Here is a 21,658-nt window from a genome sequence, read left to right as displayed (position 1 = left end):
CGTGAGGTTAAGAATAGGAAGATTGGACAGATGAATGCATCGCTCAGGAATTGGTGTTGGGGACAACAATTCCAATTTTTAGACAATTGGGATCTCTTCTGGGGCAGAGGTAACCTCTACCATATAACCATATAACATATAACAATTACAGCACGGAAACAGGCCATCTCGACCCCTCTAGTCCGTGCCGAACACATAATCTCCCCTAGTCCCATATACCTGCGCTCAGACCATAACCCTCCATTCCTTTCCCATCCATATAACTATCCAATTTATTTTTAAATGATAAAAACGAACCTGCCTCCACCACCTTCACTGGAAGCTCATTCCACACAGCTACCACTCTCTGAGTAAAGAAGTTCCCCCTCATGTTACCCCTAAACTTCAGTCCCTTAATTCTCAAGTCATGTCCCCTTGTTTGAATCTTCCCTACTCTCAGTGGGAAAAGCTTTCCACGTCAACTCTGTCTATCCCTCTCATCATTTTAAAAACCTCTATCAAGTCCCCCCCTTAACCTTCTGCGCTCCAAAGAATAAAGCCCTAACTTGTTCAACCTTTCTCTGTAACTTAGTTGCTGAAACCCAGGCAACATTCTAGTAAATCTCCTCTGTACTCTCTCAGTAGAGCCAGGTGACTCTTATTATAGTGGAAGATCATTTTGGGGATAGTGACTACAACTCCATAAGATTGTTATGAATAAGGAGAAGGCTGGACCATGTTGGAAGGTACTAAATTGGAGTAAAGCAAACCACACATTATTGTACTGGAGCTCAGGAGGGTACACTGGGAACAATTGTTATCGGGTAAGTCCCACATCTGACTTGTTGGAGACATTTAAAGGCCAGTTGATTGACGTTCAGAACCAGTATGAACCAGTAAAGATAAGAGATAATGGTGACAAAGTAAACGAACCTTGGATTGAAAAAAGAGGTCGCAAATTTTGTCAAAAAGAAAAATTAAGTTCATGCAAGAGGATAGAATCAGGGCGCTTTTTGAGGAAAGGAGGAAAGAACTGAAGTGGGTGATTAATAGGGCCAAAATGGACCACAAAATATAGCTTTGACAAGTCAGATTAAAGAAAATGCCAACGTTTTTTATGCCTACATTAAAAACACGAGGGTAATCAGGGAATAGGTAGGACCACTCAAGAATAAGGGAGGGAACCTGTGATCCAAGTCTATAACTCCCTGATGGGATGCTTGCTTTCATAGTTGGGTCATTGAGTATAAGAGTCAGAAAGTCATGATGCAGATTTATAGGACGTTTGTTAGGCTGCATTTGGAGCATTGTATGCAGTCGGCCGATTATAGGAACAAGGTAAGGGAATTGAAAAGGGTGCAGAAGGGCTTTACCATAATAATGCCCAGATTAGTGAGTATTAGCTACAGGAGGAGGATGGACAGATTTGTATTATTTTTTCTGGAACTTGATAGAATTCTATAAAATGTTGATATTGATAGATAATCAGAATGTATCTCCCAGGATGGGAAAAACTCAAATACTACAGGGCATAGCCTTAAATTGAAAGGGCAAGGTGTAAAGGAAATGTGCGGTGCAAGTCTTTTTACACAGAGGCTGGTGATTGTCTGGAACATGCTGCCAGGGATGGTGGCAGAGGCAGCTACAACAGAAGCATTTAAGAGACTTTTGGATAGGCATGGAATAGTCAAATCAATTTTATTTCTATAGCACATTTAAAAACGCTCTCATTGACCAAAGTGCTTTACATTAGTGCAGGTACTAACGTGCTACAGACAGTGGTACATAGATCAACAATACATACATAGATACATACATACAACGCTCCCTCAGAGGACCTCAAGAAAGGCTTGAGAGTAGAAATAAGTTTTAAGTCTAGGCTTAAAAGAGTTGATGGAGGGGGCAGTTCTGATGGGAAGAGGGATGCTGTTCCATAGTCTAGGAGCTGCAACCGCAAAAGCGCGGTCGCCCCTGAGCTTATGCCTAGATCGCGGGATGGTCATTAACCCCAAGTCGGCCGATGAAGGGAATGGAGAGATATGGATTATGTGTAGGTAGGTAAGAGTTATTCTTGGCCTGTTATTCAGCACAGGCAGTGTGGGCTGAAGAGCCTGTTCTTGTGCTGTACTGTTCTATATTCTATGAAACCTGCAGATGTAATATTTAAATGTGAGAGGATAATGTGAATTGTGAAAGTTTAACTTCATTCACATATATAAATGTACAAAATATTTTACTACTGCGCAGTAAATATATAATTCTATTATTTTGAAGGCACGCTGAGAATGAAATGCCATCCATTTTTATTCAGTATTCAAGTGACTAAAATTCGTTTTCTGGGCCACCTAGTTTGTACAGGGCAATTACTGTATTCTACCACATTCAATATTATTCCTTAAATCTGAGAAATGATAGAATACATCTATACATGAAGCTACCGATTGTATTGATGCAGATTTGTTGGCAGTAGGTTACATTCAGCGATATTTACATGGAAAACAGATAGTGACGCAGCAGTAGAGTTGCTGCCGAAAGGACCTGTCCCACGAGCATGCGACATGCATGCGGCAAGCGCGACCTAACGGGCCTGTCCCACGAGCATGCGACTGCATGCGGCAAGCGCGACCAAACTAGAAGCGGGGGCCGTGCGGAGGTCGAGTGAGTGACATGAAGTTCGAGCGAAGTCCGCGGGAAGTTCGCGCATGGCATACGGCGTTGAGGCGGTGTATACGGCGTTGAGGCGGTGTATACGGCGTCGAGACGGCTGCGGGTCGGCAGGACGTTGCCGCGCAGAATTTTTTAACAGTCAGTTTTTCGGAGCCCCGCGCGATGTCGGGACCAGCTCCGCACAACTCCATACGGCTCCAGCGATCGAAGTGGGACCGGCACAGCAAGGCCGTACGGCTCAAGCGACCATGTTAGGTCGCGCTTGCCGCATGGAGTCGCATGCTCGTGGGGACAGGCCCTTTAGGTCGCGCTTGCCCCATGGAGTCACATGCTCGTGGGACAGGCCCTTTACAGCGCCAAAGCCCCGGGTTTGTACATTCTCCCTGTGACCGCATGGGTTTTCTCTGGGTGCCTGCGTTTCCATCCCAAAGACCTTCGAGTTTAAAGGTTAATTGGCTTTTGTAAATTGTTCCTAGTGTGTAGTATTGAACCAGCTTATGGGTGATCGCTGATCAGTGGGGAATCGGTAGGCCAAAGGGTCTGTTTCCATGCTGTAACTCTAATCTAAATGAAACTAATCTATGTGTTTGAAAACACCTACCATCACAAAGCGAAGGGTTGGTCGCATTAGTGCTGAAGCCCGGAATACAACTGCACATGAAGCTTCCGATTGTGTTGGTGCAGATTTGTTGGCAGTACGAGGTGTTGGAGCCACATTCATTGATATCTAGATGGAAAATAGATAGTGATATATCAATAATTTCTGCAGCATTTAGCTTTGCCAAGTGCATTTTTCTCTCTTAATATCATAATATGCTATTGACAATAGAATGTGACTTTAATGATCCAAGAGAATAAATTGTACTGTCTTTATCAAATATTGCTTTGATGCTTTGAAATGTTACCAGCCGACTGCGTGCCATTCTTGGTTTCATTGATCATTAGCATCACCGTATTTTCAAGTTTTACATTGCTTTGTGAAATGGAAGGAGCATTGAAACATGGATGGGCATGATTTAGATAACATAGACATGCTAAAAAATTGTGGATGTTTTTCTCCCCTCACATTTTAAAGGTGATTATTATACTTTGTTTTACAGTGCGTCAAATCTACGTGGCCCAACTGCCACATTGAATATTGTTCACAATATGTGAAAAACAAAGCTTTTGAACCTTCCTACCATCACAGAGTGAAGAGTTGGCCACATTGGTGCTGAAGCCTGGGTCACAACTGCACATGAAGCTTCCGTTTGTGTTGATGCAGACTTGTTCACAGTTTGAGGTGTTGGCTTTACATTCTTCAATATCTGAAGGAAAACAAGTGACCGAAATGTCACACACTTGCACGTTATTTGGTTTTGCTGACGTTGTCACTTAAATATTCTGAACTAGAGTTGTCTGCAGGATGTCACTATACAGTAGCAACACTGCATATGATGATGGCCTTAGTGATATTCCCTTGCCTTTATGGAATTTATAATGTGAGTGTATGCCACACTTGGCTTCAAATATCATTGAGATCAGAGTATCTTCATATTTACATATTCTTTGGTGAAATTACATTATTATTGAAACTTGCAGATGCTAATTTGGATTTCAGAGGGGAATGTGAATTGTGGAAGATTACATTTGTTACATTTCTGCAGTCAATATATGATTATATTGAAGGGTCACTGAGAATGAAATGACATCCATTTCCATATAATATTCCAGAGACTAAAATTCATTTGGGCCACACAGATTTACAAGGTAATTACCACCTTAATGAGTATTCCTTAAAATTGCGAATCTATGTATTTGAAAACACTTACCATCACAAAGCGAAGGGTTGGTCAAGTTAGTGCTGAAGCCTGGGGCACAACTGCACAGGAAGCCTCCGATTGTGTTGGTGCAGATTTGTTGACAGTTTGAGGTATTTGTTGTACATTCATTGATGTCTGGAACAAAACCAGGGAATTACAATTCAATGTTTAAGAAGGAACTGCTGATGCTGGAAAATCGAAGATAGACAAAAATGCTGGAGAAATTTAATGGGTGAGGCAGCATCTATTGAGCGAAGGAAATAGGCAAGGTTTCGGGTCGAGACGTCACCCATTCTTTCTCTCCAGAGATGCTCTGCCAATCTCAACAATTATACATACATCGCATTAGATCTCACTGTACCCTTTTTAGAATTGGACTCTCCAGTTTATATTATCTCTTCTTATTCTGCTCACTAAGAACTACATTTTTCAGCATTACATTTTATCTGCCTGCAATCTGTCTAACCATTCTATCTTTTCCCTTCTAGAATTCTATCATAATCTTTCTTTAGTTTAGTTTAGAGATACAGCAAAGAAAACAGGCCCTTCAGCCCACCGAGTCCGAGGTTATGGGAAACGAGAGATATAGACATTGAGGTTACTTTTAGAAGATACACACAAAATGCTGGAGTAACTCAGCGGGACAGGCCGCATCTCTGGATAGAAGGAATGGGTGACGTTTTGGCTCGAGACCTTTCTTGTCCCGCTGAGTTACTCCAGCTTTTTGTGTCTACCTGCGGTTTAAACCAACGTCTGCAGTTCCAATAGACTGCAGGCTGTCATTATACTGAACTAATGCAAAGTACAATGTATTTCAAAAATAAGTAGCTCAATGTGTAGGAAGGAACTGCAGATGCTAGTTTACACTGAAGATAGACACAAGAAGCTGGAGTAACTCAATGGGACAAGAAAAGTCTCGAACCGAAAGGTCACCCATTCCTTCAATCCGAAGATGCTGCCTTCCTGCTGACTCCAGCATTTTGTGTGGGTCTTCTATAAGTAGCTCAATGTGAGCCCGTCATTGTCACGTGAATCACTATCATCAGTTTTCCATCAAATTTACATCCCCGTTGGTGAAATGGTCAAACCTATTGAAAACCATAGGTTTAATATTTGTATTCCACAGAGTAATGGGGGGACAGAGAACAAGTGGAAGTTTAAATACCATATCCTTTGACGATTTACACTGTTTTTTTTATAATGCTGTAGAAATAATGTCTAGAAAAGATTCACAGAGAATACAATGATATCTATTGAGTTGATTAAAATCCATTTGTTACAGCCTCTAAATTTTACTACACTGTTGGAAATGCAACATTAAATATTGTTTGTTAAGTCTAAGAAACCAGCTGTTTAAAAAATTCTACCATCACAAAGTGAAGGGTTGATCGCGTTGGCTCTGAAGCCCGGGCCACAACTGCACAGGAAGCTTCCAATTGTGTTGGTGCAGTTTTGTTGACAGTTTGAAGTTCTGGTTGCACATTCATCAATATCTGGAAGAACAGACCCCTCAATATTATTTATATCATTTCATGCTACCAACTGAGACTGCCTCTTAATATTGTAATATACCATAGCCTTTAGGATGCCTCTTAACTGATGCAAGATTATGGAAATATCTGTTTCTCTCAGCATATTGCTTTGATATTACAAAACATGATCAGCCATGATCACATTGAATGGCGGTGCTGGCTCGAAGGGCTGAATGGCCTACTTCTGCACCTATTGTCTACTGCCTATAACCAAATGGCAGCCAGCATCATCAGGGACACACACCACCCTGGCCATGCTTGCATTTCACTGCTGCCTTCGGGAAGTTATGGGAGCCTGGAAACTGCAACATTCAGGAATAGATCCTACCCAACAGCCATCAGGTTATTGAACACAACAAGCTCCAACTAAACTCTGAACTACAAACTGCCTTGATTGCACTAGGGATGTGGGGGCTTCGTATTTGTGTTTACACCGCTATATTGTTTGTGTGTTTTTAGATATTGTGCTTTTTGTTGTTTATTACAATGTCTCCTGATTACTATGTTCACCTATCTGTTCTGCTGCTGCAAATAAACATTTTATTATCTTGACTCTTGTGTCTGCAATAGTGGTGTGTGTGTGAGAGGCCCCAGGTAGGTTGGAGGAGAGAGTGAATGGGACAGAGAGGTTGTGAATTATATTCTTCAATTTTGCCAACTGAAACTGTTTCATTTAATATCATAATATTTAATAGTATGTGGGGCTGCCTTTCTCAAAGGTATTAATTTGACAATGTAAATGACTACAATCAATGTGTTGGGTCAGTTAACTTTTGCAGGGCTGTTAGAACGGCTACGTTAAATATTATTAACCAAACTGCATTTAAAAACACCGTACCATCACAAAGGGAAGAGTTGAACACATTGGTGCTGAAGCCTGGGTCACAACTGCACACAAAGCTTCCGATTGTGTTGTTGCAGATTTGTTGACAGTTCGAGGTGTTGGTGCCACATTCATCAATGTCTGGAGGAAAAAGTGTGAATGACCTGTTGAAACTTTCATACCATTTATCTTTGCTAAATGAATCTTCATCACTTTATATCATGAGACGGTGAATAAGTTACACAATTATATAGTTGCAATAATTTATCCCCCGTTCATTATTACAGTGAATAAAATGTTTTGGTTAGGCCAGCAAATATTTACTGGGAGGTACAAAATGCTGCGGAAAATATTATTCCCCAACGCCAAGAAAGTATGTTTGAAAACCTCACCATCACAAAGGGAAGAGTTGGCCACATTAATGCTGAAACCTGGGTAACAACTGCACAGGAAGCTTCCGATTGTATTGGTGCAGATTTGTTGACAGTTCGAGGTGTTGGTTCCACATTCATCAATGTCTGGAGGACAAAGAATGAATGACATGTCAAATACTTTCATATTATTTGGCTTTGCCAACTGAAACATCATTACTTTATATCATGAGATGGAAAATAAGTTAGAGAGGTGTAATAATTTATCCCTACTTTTACATTTCCTTCTGCAAGAAAAGTATCCATTCAGTGAAGGCTGATATACAATAAAATTGTATCCATTTTCCTTCATTATTCAAGTTAGTTAAATGTTTTTGTTAGGCCAGCAAATATTTACTGGGAAGTAAGAACTGCTGCAGAAAATATTAGTCCCCAACCACAATAAACTGTGTTTGAAAACACCTCACCCTCACAAAGCGAAGAGTTGGCCACATTAATGCTGAAACCTCGGTCACAACTGCACGCAAAGCTTCCGATTGTGTTGGTGCAGATTTGCTGACAGTTTGAGGTGTTGGTTGCACATTCATTGATATCTGGAGAAATAAGCTGTTACTCCTGATGCAAATTGTGGACAATGAGTTTTCAGACTGGCTCAGATATTTCAACATCAATAATGCACAACAAAGCACTGCTTTGCTACAAAATCACAATGAGCTTTCTAATTCGTTTAAAAAATCTATATTACTAAAACTTTGTCTTGTTTGTGTGTGTGTGTGTGTGTGTGCGTGTGCGTGTGGGTGTGCGTGTGGGTGTGCGTGCGTGCGTGTGTGTGAGAGAGAGAGCGAGAGAGAGATCTGGGCACAATCTGGTTAATTCCTATTTTCTTCCAAAGGCTAGGCCACAGCATTCCCATTTTCACACATTCTACTCACCTTTTTCCCCATGGAGACAATAAACATCTCCCCGTCGTATTTCCACCTATATTTCTGAACTTTTTGAACCTTGAAATTTTGAAAACAGCCCAAACTCAACCAGCTTAGAGAGAAAAATAAATCCGACTTATGTCACAATGCCTCTCTCAGTGCACCAATCACAATGGGCTCTCAAGCTGGCAGCCAACTGCCACAATGACATCACAATGTGATGTTGCTCCTCCCCTCTCCTGTCCTCCCCTCCCCTCTCCTCCCCTCCTCTCCCCTCTCCTCTTCTGCTCTCCTCTGCTCCCCTCCTCTCCTTTCCTCCCTTCCTCTCCCCTCTCCTCCCCTCTCCTGTCTTCCCCTCTCCTCCCCTACTCTCCCCTCTTCTCCTCCCCCCCTCTCTTCCCTCATTCTCTCTCCCCCTATCCCCTCTCTCTCTGACCCCTCTCCAACTCTCCTCCTCTTCCCTCTCTCTCCCCCCCCCCCTCTCTCTCCCCCTCAATAGTGTGACAACTTCACCATCTCCCCCTCAGTATTTATATATTTTTATAATCAAAAGAGTGGTGGAATATTGATTAAGGAATGGGTTGTGTTGGGGGACCAGGCCTCCCATGTGACAGGGACCCAACGGGTCCCACTTGTCTAGTGACACTTAAAATTTTCAATGTTTATGATCAAATTTGTATGAAACTACAAAGAGATTCCAATTATGCGTGGGGACGCACTGTTATATTAAGGATATATATTTTTAATTTTTACTATAATTTGTAATTTCTGATCATGCCGTGATTCGGTTTGAAGCACAGTTCTGGCAACTACGAGAAGACAGGCCAGTCAATCAATTCCAGCCTTTCCAGTGAAGCAGAATGTTTTTGGTTCAACATTGGTCAAATGACAGAAGTATTGAAAATTGATGGATATCAATTTGGGTTCCACACCTTTAATTATGTAATTGTGCAAATTTACTATCCTCCATCAATAACAGTCTTCATTTGCATTTTCTTAACAGAAATAAATCTATCGAGTGAAAACAAACAATATCATTTTTTCCCATCATTAAGAGGCTTTGCATTTGAAAATTCCTACCATCACAAAGGGAAGAGTTGGTCACATGAATACTGAAGCCTGGGTCACAACTGCACACGAAGCTTCCGATTGTGTTGGTGCAGACTTGTTGACAGTTTGAGGTGTTGGTTCCACATTCATCAATGTCTGGAGGAAATAGAATGAATGACATGTCAAACACTTACATATCATTTGCCTTTGCCAACTAAAACATCATCAATTCATATCAAGAGATGGAAATGAATTCAGGTGTAGGGTTGGCTAATATACGGACATTCTATGTTCTATGTATTCTATGTTGTACATCCACTGGTAAAATGACAGGAGTATTGAAAAATGCAGATTCTCAATATGGATTTCACATCATTATGCGAATGGCTGTGAAAATTTAGAGTAAATAACAATGTCATAAGTGAAAGCAGTAGAATTCAAGTTCAAGTTCAAGTGAGTTTATTGTCATGTGTCCCTGTATAGGACAATGAAATTCTTGCTTTGCTTAAGCACACAGAAAATAGTAGGCATTTACTACAAAACAGATAAATGTGTCCATATACCATGATATAAATATATACACACATGAATAAATAAACTGGTAGTGCAAATAACAGAAAGTGGTTGCTAATAATCAGAGTTTTGTCCGAGCCAGGTTTAATAGCCTGATGGCTGAGGGGAAGTAGCTATTCCTGAACCTGGTTGTTGCAGTCTTCAGGCTCCTGTACCTTCTACCTGAAGGTAGCAGGGAGATCAGTGTGTGGCCAGGATGGTGTGGGTCTTTGATGACACTGCCAGCCTTTTTGAGGCAGCCATTCGGCCCATCAAGTCTACTCCACCATTCAATCTTGGCTGATTTATCTCTGCGTCCCAACTCATTTGTCCTGCCTCTCCACATAACATCTGCTCTAATCAAGAATCTATCTATCTCTGCCTTAAAAATATCAATTGAAGCTGCCTTCAGTGGCAAACAATTCCACAGATTCATCACCATCTGACTAAACAAATGTCTCCTCATCTCCATTCTAAAAGAATGTCCTTTAATTCTGAGGCTATAACCTCTAGACCTAGACTCTCCCACTAATAATTTAGTACTACTTTGAAATATTCTTATTGCACAGTAAATTTCTCAGGTGGAAAGTCACAGAAAAGATCTAAATATATCTTTTTGCCAATTGTGAAAAACTTTGCAGTTGAAAATTCCTACCATTACAATGGGAAGAGTTGGTCATGTTGATGTTGAAGCCTGGGTCACATCTGCACACATAACCTCCAATTGTGTTGGTGCAGATTTGTTGACAGTCTGAGGCGTTGGTTGCACATTCATCGATATCTGGAGGAAAAGGAATGAACGACATGTCAAATACTTTTATGTCATTTGCCTGTGCTATGAAAATTGACACTTCATAACAAAAAATCCGCAAATGAACAGATAATACTAGGGATAGCAGTGTTATCCCTACTTTTCCACTTTGTTCTGCAAATAAAGTATCGATTGTATGAAGACTCACAAAGTATGAAATATTATCCTTTCTTCGTTCATTATTAAGGTGACTAAAATTAATGCGTTAGGCCAGTGACGTTTTACAAGGTAGCAAAAACTGCCATGTTAAATATTATTCTTAACTTTTCAAATTATGTGTTTAAAGACTTCCTACCATCACAGAATGAAGAGTTAGTTATGTTGATGCTGAAGCCTGGGTAACAACCGCACAGGAAGCTTCCGATTGTGTTGGTGCAGTTTTGATGACAGTTTGAGATGTTGGTTGCACATTCATCGATATCTGAAGAAATAAACTCAGTTACTCTGCCAGAGGAAGTATTTGATGCATGCAAAGTAACAGCATTTAAAACACAATAGACAATAGTCAATAGGTGCAGGAGTAGGCCATTCGGCCCTTCGAGCCAGCACCGCCATTCAATGTGATCATGGCTGATCACCCCCAATCAGTACCCCGTTCCTGCCTTCTCACCATATACCCTGACTCCGCTATCTTTGAGAGCCCTATCTAGCTCTCTCTCTCTTGAAAGTATCCAGAGAACCACCCTCTGAGGCAGAGAATTCCACAGACTCATGACTCTCTGTGAGCAAAAGTGTTTCCTCGTCTACGTTCTCAATGGCTTACCCCTTATTCTTAAACTGTGCCCCCTGGTTCTGGACTCCCCCAACATCGGGAGCATGTTTCCTGCCTCTACTTGTCCAAACCCTTAATAATCTTATATGTTTCAATGAAATCCCCTCTCATCCATCAAACTCCAGAGTAGACATGCCCAGCCGCTCCATTCTCTCAGCATATGACAGTCCGCCATCCCGGGAATCAACCTTGTAAACGTACGCTGCACTCCTTCAATAGCAAGAATGTCCTTCCTCAAATTAGGGGAGCAAAACTGCACACAATACTCCAGGTGTGGTCTCACTAGGGCCTTATACAACTGCAGAAGGACCTCTTTACTCCTATACTCAACTTTTCTTGTTATAAAGGTCAACATGCCTTTAGCTTTCTTCTCTGCCTGCTGTACCTGCATGCTTACTTTCATTGACTGATGAACAAGGACCCCCAGATCCCGTTGTACTTCCCCTTTTCCCAACTTGACACCATTTAGATAGTAATCTGCCTTCCTGGTTTTGCTACCAAAGTGGATAACCTCACATTTATCGACATTAAACTGCATCTGCCATGCATCTGTCCACTCACCCAACCTGTCCAAGTCACCCCGCATTCTCATAGCATCCTCCTCACAGTTCACACTGCCACCCAGCTTTGGATCATCTGCAAATTTGCTAATGTTACTTTGAATCCCTTCATCTAAATCATTGATGTATATTGTAAATAGCTGCAGTCCCTGCACCGAGCCTTGCAGTACCCCACTAGTCACTGCCTGCCATTCTGAAAGGGACCCGTTAATCCTTACTCTTTGTTTCCTATCTGCCAACCAATGTTCTATCCATGTCAACACTCTACCCCCAATACCATGTGCCCTCATTTTGCCCAGTAATCCCCTGTATGGACCTTATCAAATGCTTTCTGAAAGCCCAGGTACACTACATCCACTGGCTCTCCCTTATCCATTTTCCTTGTTACTTCCTCAAAAATTTTCAGAAGATTAGTCAAGCATGATTTCCCCTTCGTAAATCCATGCTGAATCGGACCGGTCCTGTTACTGCTATCCAAATGTGCCGCTATTTCATCTTTTATAATTGACTCCAGCATCTTCCCCACCACTGATGTCAGGCTAACTGGTCTATAATTCCCTTTTTTCTCTCTCCTGCCATTCTTAAAAAGTGCGATAACATTAGCTACCCTCCAATCCACAGGAACTGATCCTGAATCTGTAGAACATCGGAAAATTATCACCAATGCATCCACGATTTATAGAGCCACTTCCTTAAGTACCCTGGGATTCAGACCATCAGGCCCTGGGGATTTATCAGCCTTCAGTCTACCCAACACCATTTCCTGCCTAGTGTGGATTTCCTTCAGTTCCTCCGTCACCCCAGATCCTCTGGCCACTATTATATTAGGAAGACTGATTGTGTCCTCCTCAGTGAAGATGATCCAAATTATCTGTTCAACTCATCTGCCATTTCCTTGTTCCCCATAATAAATTCACCTTTTTCGGTCTTCAAGGGTCCAACTTTGGTCTTAACTAATTTTTTCCTCTTCACATACCTAAAGAAGCTTTTACTATCCTCCTTTATATTCTTGGCTAGATTACCGTCATACCTCATCTTTTCTCCCCGTATTGCCTTTTTAGCTATCGTCTGTTGCTCTTTAAACATTACCCAATCCTCTTGCTTCCCGCTCATCTTTGCTACATTGTACTTCTTCTCTTTTATTTTTATACTGTCCCTGACATCCCTTTTCAGCCATGGTCGCCCCTTACTTCCCTTGGAATCTTTCTTCCTCTTTGGAATGAACTGATCGGCACCTTCTGTATCATTCCCAGAAATACCTGCCATTGTTGTTCCACTGTCATCCCTGCTAAGGTATCATTCCAGTCAACTTTGGCCAGCTCCTCCCTCATGGCTCCATAGTCCCCTTTATTCAACTATAACACGGACACCTCTGATTTACCCTTCTCCCTCTCCAATTGTAGATTGAACGGCCATAATTTGGTCGCTACCTCCTAATGGCTCCTTAACCTCAAGTTCCTTTATCAAATGCAGTTCATTACATAACACTAAATCCAGAATTGCCTTCTCCCTGGTAGGCTCCAATGCAAGCTGCTCTAAAAATCCATCACAGAGGCACTCCACAAAATTCCTTTCCTGGGGTACCAACCTGATTTTCCCAGTCTACCTGCATGTTGAAATCTCCCATAACAACCGTAGTATCACCTTGACTACATGCCAATTTTAACTCCTGATTCAACTTGCACCCTATATCCAGACTGCTGTTTGGGGCCCTGTAGATAACTCCCATTAGGAACTTTTTACCCTTACAATTCCTTAGTTCTATACTTACTGACTCTACATCTCCTGTTTCAATGTCACCCCTTGCAAGGGACTGAATTTCATTCCTCACCATCAGAGCTACCGCACCCCCTCTGCCCACCTGTCTGTCTTTTCGATAGGAGGTATATCCTTGAATATTCAGTTCCCAGCCCTAACCCTCTTGCAGCCATGTCTCTGTAATTCCCACAACATCATACTTGCCAATTTCTAACTGAGCCTCAAGCTCGTCCACTTTATTTCTTATACTTTGCACATTAATATACAACACTTTGACCTCGGTATTCACCTCCCCTCTCACTCCGCTCACAATTGACCCTGACTTCACTCTCTTATCCCTTCTCAAACTTTCCTTCCCATTAATTCGGGAGTCTTTTGTAACTTTTCCTGTACTCACTTCCCCTTTAACTCCATCTTTATACTCCCAATTTGTCGTTCCCTCCCCCCCACCATTTAGTTTAAACGCACACGTGTAGCACTAGCAAACCTGCCTGCCAGAACATCGGTCCCCCTCCAGTTAAGGTGTGTAACCCGTCCCTTTTGTACAGGTCACCCCTATCCCAGAAGAGATCCCAGTATTCTATAAATCTAAATCGTTGCTCCCTGCACCAGCCCCTCAGCCATACATTCAGATCCTCTATCTCCATGTTCCTGTCCTCACTAGCACGATGCACTGGAAGCAATCCAGAGATAACCACCCTGGAAATCCTGCTTTTCAGTCTTCTTCCTAACTCTGTGAACTCACGTTGCAGAACTTCCTTCCTCTTCTTCCCGATGTCATTTGTGCCCATGTGCACAACTACTGCCGGCTGTTCACCTTCCCTCTCGAGGATGTTCTGAATTTGGTTTGTGACATCTTGAACCCTGGCACCAGGGAGGCAACAGACCATCCTAGCGTCTCGCCTGCCTCCACAGAATCTCCAGTCCGCACCTTGAATAATGGAGAAACCCACCACTATGGCTCTGTCCAACGTCGGTCTCGCCGGCCAAGTCCCATCTCTAGGATTGGAGCCACCGACGTGACCGACGTGACCGACGTGACCGCCGCTCGGACTGGAAGCGTCGTCTCCACCCGACAGTTCCCAAGTAACTGTTTTCATTAGGCACAGTCACCTGGGTCTCCAACACTCCACGGTCACCACCCTTTCTCTCAGTCACACACGTTTGTTCTTCCCGTATCCTTGGCATGACCATCTCACTATAGGTCCTGTCCAGGAAACTCTCGTTTTCCCAGATGGCCCTGAGGTCATCCAGCTGCTTCTCCTGTGCCCCAACATGGTCCTTCAGGAACTGAACCTTGCCGCACTTGCCACAGTTGTAGCAGCCAGAGGCTCCATCCGTGACCCTGGCCTCCCACATCCTGCAAGCATCACACTCTCATCTTACCTGTCATGTGTTCACCGCATCCCGTTCTCTCCAGCTTTTTGTGTAGTTTCCCCTCCTCAGCCTTCTCTCCGAAGACTCTTGTGCCAAGGACTCACACTACTCTCGAGCCAAAGACTCACACTTTTCTCTCAAGACACTTACCTCACAAGGCCGCTCCCCTAGAGCTGATAAATTGACGGATACATTGCCAAATTTTGAACAGATACATTTATGGGAATGCTAACTCCTGTTGTGGCCTCCTTTACACGAGCAAGACCAAGCATTGCCTTGGCAATCCTTTTGCTTGGTTCGCCGAGGCTTGCTGATCTCCTGGTTGCAAACCATTTTAATTAACCTTCCCATTCCCATTCTGACTTTTCTGCCCTGATTGTCTTCTATTGCTAGAGCGAGGCCACATGCAAACTTGAGGAACAGCATCACATGTTTCACTTGGGTGCGTTACAATTCAACAACATGAGGATTGATGTCTCCAATTTTATATAACATAAAAGGTGTATTAAAATATGGTTTATGATTTGGATGACATAAATTCACGTTGAGAAATTGTAGAAGTCTTTCTACCCTCGCATTATCCAGTTGACTAATAAATGTTTGTTTTAAAGGGTATAAAATCTACATGGCCCATGAATCACATTGAATATTATTTATAATATAACCATATAACAATTACAGCACGGAAACAGGCCATCTCGACCCTTCTAGTCCGTGCCGAACACGTATTCTCCCCTAGTCCCATATACTTGCGCTCAGACCATAACCCTCCATTCCTTTCCCATCCATATAACTATCCAATTTATTTTTAAATGATAAAAACGAACCTGCCTCCACCACCTTCACTGGAAGCTCATTCCACACAGCCACCACTCTCTGAGTAAAGAAGTTCCCCCTCATGTTACCCCTAAACTTCTGTCCCTTAATTCTCAAGTCATGTCCCCTTGTTTGAATCTTCCCTACTCTCAGTGGGAAAAGCTTATCCACGTCAACTCTGTCTATCCCTCTCATCATTTTAAAGATCTCTATCAAGTCCCCCCTTAACCTTCTGCGCTCCAAAGAATAAAGCCCTAACTTGTTCAACCTTTCTCTGTAACTTAGTTGCTGAAACCCAGGCAACATTCTAGTAAATCTCCTCTGTACTCTCTCTATTTTGTTGACATCCTTCCTATAATTAGGCGACCAAAATTGTACCCCATACTCCAGAATTGGCCTCACCAATGCCTTGTACAATTTTAACATTACATCCCAACTTCTATACTCAATGCTCTGATTTATAAAGGCCAGCACACCAAAAGCTTTCTTTACCACCCTATCTACATGAGATTCTACTTTCAGGGAACTGTGCACAGTTATTCCCAGATCCCTCTGTTCACCTGCATTCTTCAATTCCCTACCATTTACCATGTACGTCCTATTTTGATTTGTCCTGCCAAGATGTAGCACCTCACACTTATCAGCATTAAACTCCATCTGCCATCTTTCAGTCCACTCTTCCAACTGGCATAAATCTCTCTGTAGACTTTGAAAATCTACTTCATTATCCACAACCCCACCTATCTTAGTAACATCTGCATACTTACTAATCCAATTTACCACACCATCATCCAGATCATTAACAAATCCATGTTAACTGTTCCTAATCAGACCCTGTTTATCCAGATGCTTATATATATTATCTCTAAGTATCCTTTCCATTAATTTGCCCACCACTGACGTCAAACTAACAGGTCTATAATTGCTATGTTTACTCTTAGACCCCTTTTTAAACAATGGAACAACATGCGCAGTACGCCAATCCTCCGGCACTATTCCCGTTTCTAATGACATTTGAAATATTTCTGTCATAGCCCCTGCTATTTCTACACTAACTTCCCTCAATGTCCTAGGGAATATCCTGTCCGGACCTGGAGACTTATCCACTTTTATATTTCTCAAAAGTGTCAGTACTTCCTCTTCTTTGAATCTCATAGTTTCCATAGCTACTCTACTTGTTTCCCTTACCTCACATAATTCAATATCCTTCTCCTTGGTGAATACCGAAGAAAATAAATTGTTCAATATCTCCCCCATCTCTTTTGGCTCTGCAGATAGCTGTCCACTCTGACTCTCTAATGGACCAATTGTATCCCTCGTTATCCTTTTGCTTTTAATATAGCTGTAGAAACCCTTTGGATTTACTTTCACCTTACTTGCCAAAGCAACCTCATATCTTCTTTTAGCTTTTCTAATTTCTTTCTTAAGATTCTTTTTACATTCTTTATACTCCTCAAGCACCTCATTTACTCCATGCTGCCTATAATTATTGTAGATCTCCCTCTTTTTCCGAACCAAGTGTCCAATTTCCCTTGAAAACCATGGCTCTTTCCAATTTTTACTATTTCCTTTCAACCGAACAGGGACATAAAGATTCTGTACTCTTAACATTTCACCTTTAAATGTACTCCATTTCTCTTCCACATCTTTCCCATAAAACAAAATGTCCCAATTTACTCCTTTTAAATCCTTTCGCATCTCCTCAAAGTTAGCCTTTTTCCAATCAAAAATCTCAACCCTAGGTCCAGTTCTGACCCTCTCCATAATTATATTGAAACTAATGGTATTGTGATCACTGGTCCCGAACTGTTCCCCAACGCATACCTCTGCCACCTGACCCGTCTCATTTCCTAACAGGAGGTCCAGCACCGCCCCTTCTCTAGTAGGTACTTCTATGTATTGCTGCAAAAAACTATCCTGCACACATTTTACAAACTCCAACCCATCCAGCCCATTTACAGAATGTGTTTCCCAGTCTATGTGTGGAAAATTGAAATCTCCCACAATCATTACCTTGTGCTTACTACTAATATCCGCAATCTCCTTACATATTTGCTCTTCCAATTCTCGCTCCCCATTTGGCGGTGTATAATACACCTCTATAAGTGTTGCTACCCCTTTCCCATTTCTCAGTTCCACCCAAATAGCCTCCCTAGATGAGCCCTCTAATCTATCCTGCCAAAGCACTGCTGTAATATCTTCCCTGATAAGCAATGCAACACCTCCACCTCTTGCCCCTCCAATTCTATCACACCTGATGCAACGAAATCCTGGAATATTTAGTATGGGTGAATATGGGTGAAATTATTAATTTGACATCTCCTACCATCACAAAACGAAGAGTTGGTTAGGTTACTGTTGAAGCCTCGCTCACAACTGCACGTGAAGCTTCCGATTGTGTTGTTGCAGATTTGTTGACAGTCTGAGGTGTTGGTTGCACATTCATTTATATCTGAAGGAAAGTAAAAATGACATGTCGAATTCTTGTATTGCAGCTGGCATAGTAAATAAAGGCCACAACAAGAATATTGCTGTGACATGATTTGAGCTGAAAGTGAACTACTCGCCATCATATATCATTGGCATCAGAGTACCTTCATATTTATATATCTTTGGTAACATTAATAATACACGCAGCTGCAAAATTTAGATTAGAGAGGGTAATATTAATTGTGAAAATTGAACTTCCTGAACAAATAACAATTAACATCAATCTTTTACAATTCCCCACTAAAAATATAATTATATTGAAGAATCACTGAGAATGAAGTGATATACTTTCTCATTCAATATTCAGGTGACTAAAATACATTTGTTGGGCCACAGACAGCATTTAGGGTTGGGACCCATGATAAGCATCTGCAGTTGTTAGTGTCTCTAAATGACATGTGAAACTGTTGTATTGCAATTGGCTTTGCCACGTCTAACTTTGTCACTTAATATTCCAAATTGCAATAGACTGCAGGCTGTCATTATACAGTGGCGGCACAATAATGGAGTGTCATTTGGAAAAAATATTGTTTTGACTCTACGAAACATTAACTCTCAACATAAGCCACTCATTGCCACATTAATTTTTGGCATCAGGGTTCTTTTAAGATTATACCCCCATTGGGGAAATGGCCAAAGTATTGAAAATCACAGGTATAATATTTTGAGTTCACAGAATAATAATGGGGGAATCTTATGGAAGTAAAGATTCAAGATAATTAAATTATGTATGCTTAAAGATTCACGGAGATTTAAATTATATAATTTTTCATTTCATATTAAGATGACTAAAATCAATTTTTTGGTAATCTAAGATTTACTAGGCAGTGAAAAATGCAACTACAAATAGTTTGTGCTAAGTCTGAGAAACCATCTGTTTTAAAACATTCTACTTTCACAATGCAAAGAGTTGGTTGCATTGGTGCTAAAGCCTGGATCACAACTGCACACAAAACGTCTGGAAAACAGTGAATAATAATAATAATAATAATAATAATAATAATAATAATAATAATAATAATAATAATAATAATAATAATAAACTTTATTACGGACTCGAGGTCCAGACAAGGGGCAACATTACATTTAAAAAAATGCATTGCATATTAAATATCATAAAGTACATATAAAATCTTAGTATATCACTTATAAAAGCATCATAAATTATATATATTTTTTAAAACACAATACATAAGTTAAAAATCCAGATTAAAAGAATGATCAATGTCCTACAACGAGACAACGATACCAGTGTCTCCACAGCTGGGATTCGTAGCGTGTAGTGCTAACCCTTATGTTTGACAAGGCCACAATAATCACATTTTTAGAGTCATTTATCCTGTAAATGAATTTATACATGTGATGTCTTAGGATAGCTTCTAAAGTACTGACTCCAGCAGCCACAAACATATTACTGGCACTACACCATCTATGTTTCCTTAGCAGTGTTCTCATGGCATCGTTATATGCTACCTTTAGTCTCTGCATACTTTTCTTTCCATAGTTCGACCACAGGTGCGCAATGTAGAGTGGTGTGCAGTATGCTCTAAATAGCGACATCTTCACCACATCTGCACATGCACCAAATTTACGCAAGAGAATATTCGCCTGTACATACAGCATGCGTCATTGCCTATAAATATCCTCATCATCTGTCATTTGTTCTGTAATAATATGCCCTAGATATTTTAACTTATTACAGACACTAAGATTATTGTCAGACAATTTAAAATCAGGACATTTTAGACATTTATCCTCTTTGGTTCTACAGATCATAACAGCACTCTTACTAGCATTATATTTAATGTCATGTTCCACACCATACACAGAACATATAGTAAGGAGCTGCTGGAGACCAGCGCTAGATGGACTAAAGTCCCCAAGATCATCTGCATACATAATATGGTTCACTAAAATATTACCAATCACGCACCCAGTGTTGCAGGCTTTCAATTGTTTAGACAGATCATCAATATATAGATTAAAAAGGACTGGGGACAAAATTCCCCCTTGTCTAACACCATTGCTAACTCCAAATGGGGCTGAGACCCTATTGCCCCATTTTATTTGCATAGTCTGGTGGGCAGACCAGTAGGCCAGAATTCTAACAATGTATTTAGGCACCCCTCTTTGACTCATTTTACCAAACAGCTTTCTGTGATTAACACGGTCAAAGGCTTTGGAAGCATCAATAAAGCACATAAGGATTGAAGAGTTTTTGCCTCTATATTTGTTTACATTCTCCTTTAGGGCATATATGCATGTCAGTGCTATGTTTAGCTTTAAAGCCAAACTGGTTATCTGTGGAGTTAACAAACTCATTTATTCTATCCAGCAGAACTCTTTCTAAAACTTTTGACAATATGCTGGCTAAAGCTATGGGCCTGTAATTATTTAGGCTGCCTACTTTACCAGCTTTGTCCTTAATGACCGGCACTAACAGGACAGACAACATTGAGTCTGGTAACAAGCCATGAATTATAAAGCCAGTAAAACAAATAGCAAGGAGAGGAGCTATCCTCATACTCACATACTTAAGATGTTCAGCAGAAATATGATCCAAGTCACTTGCTTTGTTGTTGGACAGCTTGTTCATGGCATGAGACACCTCATGTGACAAAATCACCATCGAGTCATGCTAGATGCTGCCTCAATCACATTTATATCATTGAATCTACCAACTGAATCTCTCTCTCTCTTAATATCATGGTATACTGTAGACTATATAAAATAACTTTTCAAATGCAAAACAATGAGTAAAGCTGTCATTCTCAAAAATATTGCTTTGACATTGCAAAGCATCACCAGATTACTCTGTGGCACTCTTCACTTCATTAATATTTTGGCATCACAGCATTTTGAAGTCTACTTCGATATCACCGCTGTTGGATGTACAGGAAGGAGATCAACAATCTGCTTGAATGGAGCCAGAACTATATTTTTGCTCTGAATGTTAGCAAAACTAAGGTTCTAAAAAGGACACAAAGTGCTGGAGTAACTCAACGGGTCAGGCAGCATCTCTGGAGAGCATGGATAGGTGTTGTTTCAAGTCAAAACCCTGTACTTCTTCTGAAGAAGGGTCTCAACCTGAAACATCACCTATCCATGTTTCCCAGCATGCTGCCTGTCCCGTTGTGTTATTCCCACATGTTGTATCTGTTTGTGTATTAACCAACATCCACAGGTCTTTGTTTCTACAAGACCAAGATGCCGATTGTTGAATTCCAGAAGGGAAAGATGAGATTCCAGTGATCTGCCGTCATCGGCGAATAGCGGTGGAGAGAATCAATGGCTTCAAGTTTCTGTGCCTGCACATCTCTGAAGGACTCTCCTGGGTTTAGCACAAAGAAAGCTCATCAGCATCTCTACTTCTTC

At 41.2% G+C, this 21,658-nt stretch overlaps 2 protein-coding genes across 2 annotated transcripts in view; one reads left to right on the top strand and one right to left on the bottom strand.

Annotated features, from left to right (window-relative positions):
• LOC116979505 (serine-rich adhesin for platelets-like) overlaps positions 1-21,658 on the top strand; it is a 1,930,096-nt gene that overhangs the window by 794,602 nt on the left and 1,113,836 nt on the right. The gene's annotated exons all lie outside the window — the stretch shown is intronic.
• The window catches only part of LOC116980025 (mucin-5AC-like), a 60,409-nt gene that overhangs the window by 9,559 nt on the left and 29,192 nt on the right, over positions 1-21,658 (bottom strand). The window contains exons 2-4 of the mRNA XM_033032095.1: positions 7,642-7,767; positions 7,196-7,321; positions 6,819-6,944 (exon numbers count right to left, since the gene is read on the bottom strand). Coding sequence (XP_032887986.1) covers positions 6,819-6,944; positions 7,196-7,321; positions 7,642-7,767 — 378 coding nt within the window. The remainder of the gene's footprint in view (positions 1-6,818; positions 6,945-7,195; positions 7,322-7,641; positions 7,768-21,658) is intronic.

This window comes from Amblyraja radiata, chromosome 13 (genome assembly GCF_010909765.2).
Source record: "Amblyraja radiata isolate CabotCenter1 chromosome 13, sAmbRad1.1.pri, whole genome shotgun sequence".
In the NCBI taxonomy this organism is placed as follows: Eukaryota; Metazoa; Chordata; class Chondrichthyes; order Rajiformes; family Rajidae; genus Amblyraja; species Amblyraja radiata.
Note: the sequence above shows the minus strand (reverse complement) of the source record. Positions and strands in the feature narration are given on the sequence as shown.